This window comes from Ammospiza nelsoni, chromosome 12, assembly GCF_027579445.1.
Source record: "Ammospiza nelsoni isolate bAmmNel1 chromosome 12, bAmmNel1.pri, whole genome shotgun sequence".
NCBI classification, from domain to species: Eukaryota; Metazoa; Chordata; class Aves; order Passeriformes; family Passerellidae; genus Ammospiza; species Ammospiza nelsoni.
The window spans coordinates 10,694,725-10,707,853 of NC_080644.1; the positions used below are offsets into that span (position 1 = coordinate 10,694,725).

The following is a 13,129-nucleotide window of genomic DNA, read 5'->3' on the forward strand; positions in this document are numbered from 1 at the left end:
ATATATATACATGCATATATATATATATATATATATATATATATATATATATGGAGATAGATTATAGATATGGAGATAGATTATAGATATAGATATAGATATAGATATAGATGTAGATGTAGATGTAAATAATAGATATAGATATATATTCCTCCAGGATGAGGAACAGAACATAACATGAGTCTTGAGAGCTGCTTGGAAAATCAGTGCTGGGGGATGTGGACACTTAGAAGCATCACCACGTGGGGACCCTTGGCCAGACAAAGGGGCAGTGCCCACCTGGTTCCTCTGTGCACAGCAAGGGAGATGTGCCTAGCTGCCAGTAAGAAGCACACAAACACCACCAGAACTGTCTCCTTCTCTCCATGGTGAGCCCAGCAAGGCAGATCAGGTCTCCAAACCCTGCACTGACTCCCTGCCTTTGTGGTGGTCAGCAAGCAAGCTCTGAGGGCAGGGTTTGTACCAGAAACAGGAATTTCCTCCTCTGGAAATGCTCCCCTGCACACAGCTGCAGGAGGAATCACTTTCTGCTTCTCCTGCTAAACCAAGAGGCTTCAAGGCTTCTCTGATGGCTCCCTGACCACTGTAACATGCTGCTTTCCCTCCTGTAAAATGCAAAGGGTTAAATCAGCAGCAGCTGCAATTTCCAAAAAGACAGATTTTGAGTAAGACAAGACTTGTTCAGCAGTGCTGCAGCTCTGACACAACCCCCCTCCATGTGCCAGGCTGGCCAGCATCCCCAGGGAGCTGCAAAGAGCCTTCCTGGTGTCCTGGCTGCTCTGACAGCTCCTAATGGCCACCACTATTTCACACTGCCCAGGCTGGATTTACACCCAGAGCTGCCTCTGAGATGGATGCTCCCACCAGCACTGCCCCAGCCGGTGCCAGCACAGCAGGGCCAGGCACATCTTGCTCTCTGTGGCAGGAATGAACATGATCTGGCTCTTCCAGGTCTCAGCAGGGTCTTTGCACAGCTTGTGAAAGCCTGGTACCTCCCCAGACACCAAAGGGAGAAGCAGGAGGATTTCCATAAAACCTGGCTCATGGAAGATGTTTCCTGACATAAAAGAGAATCCTCTCTCTGCCAGCAGGCATCTGCAATAAACAATCTATTTCTTGGCTGAAGGGAGCCAAGAAGCTCTTGTGATTTGCTGCTCTCTGTCCTGCTCTCTCTCCTGTAAATTTTGACTTTTCCAAGCAGTACAGGATGGGAACTCTACCAGGATCTGGTGGCTGATCCCTGCTCAGGTGGGAGACCTTGAAGGGAGCCTTGAAGGCAGAGACTGCACAAGCAGAGCAGGACTCACCGCAGGCACCACCACCCACTTCCATCTGTGGGAGGGCATCAGAAACACCCCAAGGACAGCAAACATCCTCCTCTGACTGCTTCTGCCTCAGCTTTGCCCCCCTTGTGCCTCTGCCTGGGAGGAGAGCACAGGGAGCAGCCTTGGAGCTGGGAGAGAGGGAAGCAGCAAGGGTGGGATGAGCAGCTGCAGCAGATCCTGACCCCACAGTGAATTATCCAGCAAGGATCTCCTGGAGTGGAGCTCCTGATGCTCTGTGCACTGCAGGAACTGTAAAGGATAGTTCAAATAAATCTGCAAGACAAGTTAAATGCATTTAGTTATTTTAAATTCTATTATTCTAGAAAGGAGAAAAGAGGGCTTTTTTTATTTGTAGGAAATTTTTAATTGGCAACACAGCCAAATTCAACCCCTGCATCTCACAGCCTTGTACATCCAGAGCCCTGCAAAGCCAATTTTGGAATGGAGCAGGAAGATACTCCTGCATCCTCTGAGACAAATCACAGGGCTGCCATGCTGCCACAAACAAAACAGGGGAATTTCTTAGTTTGGTTTGAGGTTTTGGGCTTTTTTTTTGGGATTGTTTTTTTGTTTGGTTGATTTTGGTTTTTGGGGGGTTTTTTGTTTGGTTGGTTTGTTTGGGTTTTTTTTTTTTATTTGCATTAAACTGTTAATTTTGTTTATTACAATAGTGGCTAGAATCCAACAGAGCTCAAAGATTCCTTTGTAGTGAATACGAAGTGTGGACAAACTGCCATTTTCTATGACTCAGGGTGTAAGTGAAATAATCACTACAGAACATCCTGGTTGGGAATTTTGGGGATTTTTTGGAGCATTTTGTTTGTTTGCTTTTAAACCAGCAGGAGATTCAGCCCTCTGGGTTTTTCATTGATCTCTGCACCTCAAATGCTGCCTTTATCCACAGACAGCTTTGTCCTTTACCCTTTCTCATCCCACTTCCCATCAAACTAATTAAATGTTAGAACTGAAGAATAAGGGAAACTTTTGAAGAATTGGCAAATTAGTTTTTGCCCAAGATACTTTTTGAAACCGGTGCCTGCCATCTACTGGCACTTTTCTCAAAATGCAGCCAAAACCTGGATATAAGAACAGTTTTTCCACAAGCTACTTACCTTCATCTGGCAACTTTTTTATTCCAAGCCCCAGCAAAGTCACTTACTCTAAATGCTGAGCTGGGGTGTTGACTTTCTTTGCCAGTTGTTGATTGTGTGATCACTTGTTAGAGATGAACATTATGAAATTAGAGTAATAAATCTGTTTCCAAGACAATTACCAGATTCCTGGGATGAGCACAGTTTTCCACGACAGTGATGCTCCCAAAAGGAATTCTGAGAGGCTCCCTGTTCTCTTCTCTCCCTCCTTCCCTGCAACCAAGGCTCCCAACTTTTAATTACTTGTCTCTTCAGATTAACCAGAAAGGGTTGTGACTGTTTTCCCATTAGTTTATCAGAATTACTTTTACTCCACAAGATGAGAAACATATTTCAACTATTATTTTCTTGGCTGAATCTTTTTCCAGTTTAATTTGATTTTCTTCTAGAACTGACAGTACTGAAGTCCTGAGTAGAAATATTGACAGCACTTTCTGAGGGGCTTAAGGAGTTGCTCCTTTTTTTACCCTATAATCATTCGATGTCAATGGGTAGTAAATTCACTTTTTAAAAAATCTTTCTCCTTGCTAGCAATGGAATGATTTCTATTCCAAGCAATATTTTGATTCAACAGGCTGATATTTTAACCTCATCCTGTAAAAAACAGGGTTCAAATCCTTAAATGTTTCCTAAACTCCTGACAACCATCTTCAAATGACTCCAGCCTTGCCCACAGCAGCCTGTCACTGCAGCAAAGAGCCACACCAAGGCAGTGAGCCACCCCTTGCACCAAGCTATTTAAAGCAGAATGCTCTGTACTAACCTAGCAGGGAGCTGGAGGCCAAAGCTTTACAAAATAAAGAGATTTGCAGGGTTTTTAAAAGTTTTCTGTCTTCCAACACCTTCCAAGGGCCCACATCTCTGATGCCAGCAGCGTTTTCTCCCTAAAGGTGACCTCAGTCTGGATCCTAACACTTATTCTTAGCCTGGATCTCTGCCTGTTCTGGGTGTGGAGATACCTCAATAGTTTGTGAAACTGTTAAAAAAGTCTCAATTGTTTGTTTGTTTATAAAGATCTACTGCACTCATTCTTACCTAACTATGATGGTTTGCAGCTTGTGACAAAGCTGGCACATCCCTGGGTTCTGACCTCAGCAGGACTCACAATCACTCCTAGAGGAAATTCTGCAGCTGTGCAGCCAGGTAAAAGAACATCTGGACAGGACAGGTCTCCAGAGCCACCCACAGTTCTCAGAACTGGCAAAGGCAGTGCCACCCTCTGCCAGCCCAGCCCAACACACCCACCCAGCACCCCAGAAATCACCCCCTGCTCAGGCCCAAATGATGCATTCCCAAGCTTCCTCAATTCAACAGTTTTATTTTTCTTAAGAATACTTCCAGAGGACAGAGAAACACAGACAACTGACAAGTCTTCACATTCAGTTCTTTCTCCAATCCTTTAAGAGAAAAAAACCTGCAAATGAAATCTTTTTAGTGAGTTCCAACACTGCTCTCAGCTCTGGCTAGGAGACAGTCCCTGCCCCGAGGAGCTTCCCGTCTCAGAGAGTGATTGATACAAAGGTGAGGGGCACAGGGACAACAAGGAGAAGGTGACACAGTTTTCATGCTGCTGGTGCCATTCCTGGAGACTGGTACATGTGTTTGTGCTGGCAGTCAGGATGGACACGCTGAGGAGACCACACAGTGCACAACATGTTCTCTCGGCAGGTATTTGGAAGGGACAAGGTAAAGAAGCTCTCAAGAAAGTTTTCAAGGCAGTCTTGTGATGAGGAAGGCATTTTTTCTATGTAGAAATTTTTGCCTATTTACATCCTTTTTTTTTAAGAAAATAAAACAGTTAATATGCCAAAAAACACATTCATCAAATCAGCTGAATTACAAAAATAAAATTTTCAAGCGATGTCTTCCTAAAATAAATAGCAATAGGTAAAAATGGAAATAAATAAATGTGTATCCAAGCTGTGTTGTTAAAACACAAACAAGCATAATTGCTTACTGAAAAGTAGCCATGGAATCCCAATTAAAGCAGCAACTGCTCAGAGCATCCTTCTCCTCAGTAACAGAGGAAAATGAGTCCCAAGCAGCAAAGAACAGATTTGTAATAAAAGAAATATAAAGGACTGTGTTCCTTATAGGAAAGTATAGACAATTTCCTTCTTTGCTGATCAACAGAGGCTAAAAACATAGTTCCATGATATTCCCCAATGAAATTTACTGGTATTTCCAGCCAGTGGAAGGTCAACATTTTTTCCCTCATAGGATAAAAAAGAAAAGTAAAGCCCTGTCTGTGAACTTGATTGGTTGTGAACATCTTTAGTCCTCTGATTCAGCAGAAAATTAATCCATCTTAAAAATACTGAGCTGCTCTTTCTCCCCCTCCCCAAACAGCAACTCCCATGAGCAGAACCCAGACATTTGAGTCCCCAGGGCCTGCTCAGCACAGCGAGCTGGGCCAGCTCAGCCTCGGGCAGGACACTTTTACTGCTTGGGAGCACAAGCTGCACCAGTTTGGGATGGTCCAACAGGAAATCCATGTTTCCATGGCAGCACCTTGCATTTCAAGGGGTAGTTGATTGCCCTGAGCTCCTGCTGGCAGGAGCCAGGCTCAGTTTGGCCGGTGTAAGTCACAGTGCTCTGGGTGACAGGAGGCAGGGTACCCTACTCCCCACGCTCATAAGGCAGTACCACTCCAGGAAATCTGTTTCTTTCTTGAAGGTTTCAGGTTTTTTTGTGGTCCTGTATGTCCTCTAACTTTTTAAGTTGTTTTTTTTCTAGCTATTTAAAAGGAGCAACATGCCCAGATTAACAAGAGAGGTCAAGTAGGCAAAGATTAAAATGTCCACAATGCAAGCTCTAGGTTTACAATGTACTGGTCATGCATAAACCCCTACAGATCCTGGCAGGCATTTAAACATTTAGGTTGATGGAACATCAAATTGCTAATGAACTGACTGCTGAATGGACTGTAGCCAGCTTGAAATCACTGGTAGGTTCTGCTTCTGATGTCACAATAACTGAAGTTATGTCAGTGGTCATCTACTTTAGCCCTTTTTGCTTTCAAGGAAAGATGCTGCAAGAAAACAAAAAAACTGCTTAGCAAATATACCAAAAATTAGGAGAAAATCAACTACAATGCTTTCTATCCTTAATCACAATTTAAATAAATTCTAACACAAATAGCCCCACCCATCCAACCTCTGCTTGTTACTGACACAACTAAAATAAACCCATTAAATAAAAACCCACATGTATCCCAAAGTGATATTCTGGCTTGTAATAACTCCTAGTTCTTCTGTACTAGCTGCAAACTTAGAAGCAATTTCCCACTGGAAGCAACTTTCCAGGTGTAAAAATGCACAGAAAGATGTGTTCCCAACAATACATCTGCAAAAAGCACCAGGAGAATGAAGGACAAGATTTTAACAACTGTGTTAATCCTGAAGTTGCACTGGATCTTTGCAACCTCTGTGCCCGTAAAGATCTACAAATGTGCAAGGAAATATGAAGAGTTCTGCAAAACTTAGAATGAGAAATAACTGACCAAGATCAAGCTGTAGAAGAACATTTTTTAACAGAGTCCAATTCAGTGGTAATTTGTTTTTAACTTGACAAAGGAATAAAACCTTTCCCTCCTAGCACAAAGATGTATTCTTCAGTAGAAAAAGGGTCTGAATATCTGTAAACTAACATGAACCTGTGTGATTTATAACAGATCACTTATTCATATTTCACATGTATGACTCAAAGTTTTACACAAAAGAAATATTTCTAATTTTCAAACATTTTATAAGGACACCCTAGATTTTTGGCTGATATGGATAACTGACCAGGCTGGAAGAGAGAATGTTCCCCAAAACCAGCATCATCCTTGAGAGCTATCATTTCTTTTAGGATGAAAGCAATGATTAGATCATACTGCAAACTGACTTCACTTGATCAAAAGGTAAAAAACTTGGTAAAAATTGGGTTTTGATGTAATTTCCTAGAATATCTACAGCAGCAGTAGCACTGGAGAGCACATTCCCTCATTCAAGACAAGTCCTCTTTGCTACCACCTACCTAAACGAAAACCTCACCCCAAACTTCAGCCCATGGAGAGGTCACAACAGGATTTTGTGTGGGTGTGGGCTGCTAAATATAAATTATGGGACAACTGTAAACATGTGAGTCAAAGGACTAATTATTGCAGGAACAGATTTGATACAACATTGGCTCAGCTCTTTTTTCTGCAGATCATCTCCCAGCAGCTGAAGGCTCAAGGCTCTGCCATATAGGGGCATCACTGCCTTTGTCAAATTCTTATAGGAAAAAGGCAGAAAATATTCAGCTACTTAGTAAGTCCATTTATAGGTGGGCATTGTCTGGATAATTGAGATGAATTATCCAAGATGAGCATAAAAAACCCCTCTCTTGAGTCAATCACATGAACAGATGCCAAACTGTTGGGAACTGTAACCACAGAGGTGTCCTAAGGTGCTCCCTGCACCACAGGAGTCTCCATTTTGACAAAACTCCAAGGAAGTGAAGAAAACAAACATCAGATTCTCCGAGAAGCCAAATAGTGAAGCAGATGTATAAATTAGAAACACACCACTTTTTCATAGGTCTGATATGCAAATGCATTTTTTCACTCGGATTTTGGAAATGTTTCATTAATTTTAAATATAAAGCTCAGTAGATATTAATGTCCCATGAGAAATTCAATCGAATACAAGATCAATTTGGTAATTGTACAGTATTTATAGGTTATGTGGTACCAACAGATCCAGCTGAACTAACATTTAGATAATATTTAATACCAATTCAGTTCTCAGAATGACCGGTGAATATGTCTGGATTGACAGATTCACATGGGACAGTCAATTCAGGTTGGTGACAACTATAAAAGATACTTATAAATAAAAGGTATCTGTATCACACACAGCAATTTGCAATATAGCTCTGCACAAACAGCAGCTGTTCTTTGCCATTTCACATTTGAATAGATCAGAACTGATTCTTCTGCAGTAAACATAATTAATGCTCAGGATTTCCACAAATTTTGCAAAGCATGCAAAGGTTCTCCTAAAACTATTATGCAAAGTGTGACCACTGCCTACCTACAGTGCTGCTCAGGGAAATGCTACCAAGGCCTATAGTGAAGTGTGGAATGGCTGAAGGCTCCATTTCCCAAAGTGATACCATGGGAAATGTAACTTCACCAGCAAATGGATCTCATTTTGTAACTCTGAGATCCATTGGCTGGATCACAGGGAAAAACATTTCATGCATCAACTTATTAACCTCTTCCTTTACATTAAAACCACTACAATGACCAGAGCCAACTTGATTTCTGTCCCATTAGACCAAGCAGAACATAACCCCTGAGAAAGGTCAGACACAAGAGCTGCTGAGCAGCAATGGTACCGTTTGGCCTCTATGGCGATTCCGTACCGTTCCTTGCTGGTAAAAGTGAGGGGCCAGCTCCAAGAGCCACGAGGATTCCACAGCTGTCACATCTCTCATGTAGTATTTAGCAGTCTGTATGACTTCATTGTACACTACCCTGGGAGAAAGGAGACAAAAATGGATAGTGTTTGCTGTCAAGCAGTGAGGGAGAGATGATTAACACATATTTAGACAGTTTCACATACATGCTGCCAGAGGTGGCATTTACAGAGTGACAAGAGAGTCCTTAAGCTGTAATTCAACCTCTTGCCTCTTTCTCTCTAGTTAGTCAGAGCTGTCCACATTAAAAAATCTTCAGATTGCCATGAAAACAACCTCACATACTACCAGACCATATGGGTGCAAGGTATACATGAAAGATTTCTTATAATAGGGTCAAGGGGGACTCACAACTGATGCTGTGGAAGACAGAATATGAATTACTCTGTGATATCATAAGGGAAAACGTTCAAAGCACCAAAACCCTGCACCCACAACAAGGAGGGCACAAAGCCCAGCATGACTATGCCTGGCGCCAGTCTGCAGCCAGGTGAGATAAGCACCAGAGGAAGAAATCAGCTTTAACTCCTGCCAGAACATCTCCTGGGAAGAGATTTAGGCACATCCAACCATGGGACTCATCCCCACTGCCAGCACAGTCAGGTTGCCAGCATGGACAATCTATTTCTGAGGTCACCTTCAGCAGGTAAGGGCATTTTCCCCAAGAAGTGCAAACCCTTGCACTGAAGGGGCAGCTACCAAATCCTTTAGTCACCATCTGCCTTCTGCACACAGCAGAGCTGCAAACACCTGAGGTTTGTGGTATCTCATTAATTGGTATTTAGCTCTCAAAAGCAAAGAGGAAAGAGTCCAAAATTCTCTTTGCCAAATGCATCCTGAGACATGGCAACTAACACAGCTAAAAATAAATCAGAGAAAACAAACCAGAACAAAAACACATTTCCTATACACTTGTAGCAGGGAGAGAACTGAAGCCCTCAATGAAGGATGGCTGCCCAGGCTGCAGCAGCACTGAAATTTAGTTTGCTGACTAAATTAATTCCTGTGTGACAGGATGACACCAGGTCAAGCTTATCCTTCTCAGTCTCAGCAGCAGGCAGTGCAGGATGGAAGTCCAAACACTTCAGGCTAATCATGCTGACCTGAGAGCTCCACACACATTTCTGTTTGTTATCAGAGGATCTTTGACCTGCACACGGAATGATCATATCCCAGCTAATGGGAAGCACAGTCAGTTCTTTGCTCAATCAACTGGACAGCCATAACTTTCCACATCATGATTTTATGTGTAAGCCCTTTCCCTGAAATCCATTTACCATTTCTGCAGCACCTGTTTATGGTGGTGTTTGAGGGTCCCCAGGATAAGGGAAGAGATGAGAATCTTGACTCCATGTTTCAGAAGGCTGATTTATTATTTTATGATATATATTATATCAAAAGAAAATTATATACTAAAACTATACTAAAAGAATAGAAGAAACTATTTCATCAGAAGACTAGAAAGGAATGAATAATAAAATCTCCTGACAGACTCAACACAGCTGGCTGTGATTGGCCATTAATTAAAAACAAGTCACATGCTGGGTAAACAATTCTCCAAATCACATTCCAGAGGAGCAAAACATGGAGAAGGTGAAGCTTCCCAGGAGCAATCCTGGCAACAATATTTTCAGAAAAGATGTCAGTGACACCTGTTTGATAGGATATTTCCTTAATAGGCTTAATAAATTAACCCTAGCTCTGTTTAGGTACAGAGACCACTTGGAGAACAATCTGTAGTGTAAGATGTGATGCCCACTAAACAGGGTCACCTGGCCCTGCTTTCCACCCTCTGCAGGTTTCTTTCATAGTCAAACATCACTCTATTCCCTTTATTTATTTGGATACTTCCAAAAAAATATTGCAAAGGAAACACTACCTGGATTCTCCCTGTGGGAACTGACCTTCTACATCTATTCCCCCACTGATGGAGAGAAACAATTCAATTTGGATGCTGCAAATCCCTTAAAAAATCCCCAAAGAAGAGGAAGCAGCTCTAACTTACCAGCGTGGAGGCTTCTCTGCATACAGCACTGAGCTGGGGTGGATATGGAGCTCGTGGTCATCACGGATAGTCCTTGAAAACAAGATTCTATTTCAGACAGTGCCTCTCTTTATTGCTTAACATTTGGTTCCTTTCTGCCCCAGTATGACAAAATAGCTCCTCAGTTTAATAAAAGCAAGAATGAAAGGGCTGGAGTAAATTAACAACATTTGCATTTAATGAAGGGATGAAACCAGGCTTAAATGCTGGTGAAAGGAACAATCAATAATTTGATGTCCTAAAAGAGTTTTATCTACATTAAAAGAAAAAGCAGCATTTCAGGCTTTTACTCAGTGCTCTGGGAGTGCTACAACACTACTGCACTACAACTGTACTTGCTTAACTTAAAGCAATCTAATGACTACCAGTAGCAGCTTCCCACTGTTAATATTTTTTGTTATATTTGCCAAAGAGAAGAGATAAACACTGAGGCAGTTTCCAAATACAGAACTTCAAATATTTAGTGCATTTATTGGTACATGTTCCTAATTGCAAATTAGGAGAAACATCTGCTTGTTGATTAAACTTAGATTTATTCATCAGGGGAGCTTTCCAACCAAGCACCAGTTATAGTGAAACTGTATATAGTCACCTGTAAGCTCCTGTGGAGTGGAATTTAGCTGCATTAGCAAAGAATCCAGAAACTATGCACCTCAAAACAGGATCTGGATCACCTGGAAAGAAGAATTTTTCTGTAAGATGAGTCAATGGAAAGGCAAAAATCCCTAAAATACCACTTAATCATCTCAAACAACTTTTCAGAGTGTATCAGGCTTTGAGAGCAACGGCAGGAGAGCAGACAAATCCTGCAATTCCTTTTGACTTCAATTTCACAGCAAAGCAAAAATTGCTGCCTAAAAAAGGAATGTTGCCACCTGTGTCTCCATGAAGAGTTCCACAGTCCCTAAAGCAGCCCAGTGTGACAGCTGAGCACTGAAGACTGATTTTTCAGAGCAGGTAGAGATAAGTGCTAAGAACCAGTCCCAGTACCCAGGCACACACAGCACAGCTGGAAATCACATCCCAAAGGCTGAACAGCACTTTGAACAAAAATGGCTTTTTTGACAAGACAAAAGAGGGAACAGGGTGACCTATTTATGAGTCTTTTAGAAAATCTGTCTATTAAATAGATAATCAGTGGTTAAAACTTCTGCTGGAAATATCAGCTAATGAAGACTAGACTAAAATTTAATTGTGCAAATAGGTTAAAGTGCTCATTTGCAGCCATTTTTAGGAAAAAAATCTGGTCTGAATTAACATTATTTTGAGGCCAGGGTAAAAATACCCCAAAGGTTACAAGAAAAGCAGGGAGCAGACTGACAGTTTGGAAACTACCTTCTCTGTGTATTGGATAAGTGCTTAAAAAAAATCACCTTCACTGGACTTCTTTGGCACTTTAAAGCGGACGAGAAGTTTTTTCAGCTGCTCTCTTACAACAGAAGCTCTCACAAGCCCTTTGTAGTTCAGAAAGTGTTCCTGACACCACTGGGAGCTCTTGCTGTGCTGTACAGTGAGAAGAGAAAAAAAATCTTAATGAGATACCATCAGCAAAGCAAACCCAATCTCTTTTGGATAGCCTTGCTCTGTTTTAATTCTGGTCTCCTGCAACACATTTCTTGTGGTTTTACCTGAAAATTACCTATTTACAGAGCAACTAACAAGGCTTTGGAGCACTAGTAACTAAAAACATGTCTCAAGCAACTTGTAAATAGCAGCAGATCAAATGCTATGGGGTGTTTTCAAACAGATGTGCTTCATTTCTTCATATGTGGTGAAAGAGAAGAGCATCACTCATTCCATTTAATTCTCTCAGATCATAAACTCATCTGTTTTCAACCTCAAAGTGTAAACAACCTTTTCAGTGGTGTTTTCATTTGTCTTCTCTCTGCAAAGGGCTGTTTCTCCAGAATCCAACACTCCCTCCAAGAGCTTTTGCATCTGACTGTTTCTAAGAGAATTACATAGATAGAAAGTGTGAAGGGCAACATTTCACTTGGTGCCTACCTGGCTGCTTTGTGGCTGGGGAAAAAAGTCATGTTTGAACACTTGGGTGGTTATACTGCTTCAACTCAGCACTGCTGCAAGTATTTTACTACAGAAGTGGTTTACATCAGCAAAATATACTTCTCCCAAATAGGTGTAGCAACTTCAAAACTAATAAATAAACCTCAGCTTACAGAGCAGTACTAAGGTTGGTGTTAGACCTCAGGGTATGATGATCAATGAGTTCATTTAACACCAGAAAAAAGAGTGCTAGGTTTAAATGCAGATTATCATCAGTAAAACATGAGAAAATATTAATTTCATTGGAAATTTGGACATTTGTTTTCCCCAAGACCAAATCCCTACCTCCTTGAAAACACAGCTCTCTACCCATAAGATTTCTATGCTGTACCCCAACAAAATTCTCTTTTACTCCCTGTTCAGAGAACTGTGGAAGATCTGTGGCAAATGGTGACCAGAAAGTCTTTTAATGTAGAACTATCACTTGATAGGCTTGGGAAGTCCTTAGCTTTGAGGAGTTTTTGTACCCAGAACTTCCAGATTCAGAAATGAGAACCTCAGGTTCCTCCCACTCCTGCAAATCCACATCCACTCGAGCTGACTTACTTTGACAAAGGCTTCATAAACATTCAGCATGGTCAGATGATCTCCTTCCTCCACAGCAAACTTTCTGTGTTGCCTGGCCTGCAGAACAAGAAATACCATTTTATAGGCAGATTGATTTATGTTGAAATCATGTCTGACATGCCCAGTTCCCTTCAGCTCTGTATTTCCTGGGGACTGTTACATTCTTCCCATCTAGGGCAGCTCCTCTGGGCAACAGCAGTACTTTATTAATCCCCCTAAACTCAGGAACACTTCTAAAACTGAAACTGGAAAAATGAGCAGATAAAGAATCTCCATTCATTAAAACTAGGCTATTAAGAATTTGCTACATCCTTCCTGTTTTGTTCATCTCAAAAGGAAATGGTGTGTTGGAAGGTTTGGGGAATTTTTTTTGCAAACCCTTCCACTGACCAATACTAGTTTATAACCTTTCATGTTTCTGGCCCTCATAAGATTTTTAGTACTACTCCAGGGTTACCCTCTTATTTGGTTTTTTTCTACCTACAACAGATACAATTCCAGAGCTTATTTTATTTTCAAACAAACTTGCA

The 13,129-nt window shown here is 41.5% G+C and overlaps 1 protein-coding gene across 4 annotated transcripts in view; it reads right to left on the reverse strand.

Moving 5' to 3' along the window:
- Nucleotides 1-3,774: 3,774 nt before the first annotated feature.
- Nucleotides 3,775-13,129, reverse strand: part of DHX35 (DEAH-box helicase 35) — a 30,915-nt gene continuing 21,560 nt past the window's right edge. For 3 of the 4 annotated variants that reach the window (XM_059480977.1, XM_059480976.1, XM_059480980.1), the window contains exons 17-22: nt 12,579-12,656; nt 11,342-11,471; nt 10,561-10,642; nt 9,930-10,001; nt 7,844-7,982; nt 3,775-5,507 (exon numbers count right to left, since the gene is read on the reverse strand). In XM_059480977.1, coding sequence (XP_059336960.1) covers nt 5,463-5,507; nt 7,844-7,982; nt 9,930-10,001; nt 10,561-10,642; nt 11,342-11,471; nt 12,579-12,656 — 546 coding nt within the window. In that variant the 3' untranslated portion in view covers nt 3,775-5,462. The remainder of the gene's footprint in view (nt 5,508-7,843; nt 7,983-9,929; nt 10,002-10,560; nt 10,643-11,341; nt 11,472-12,578; nt 12,657-13,129) is intronic. The other variant, XM_059480978.1, reaches the window with a different exon arrangement.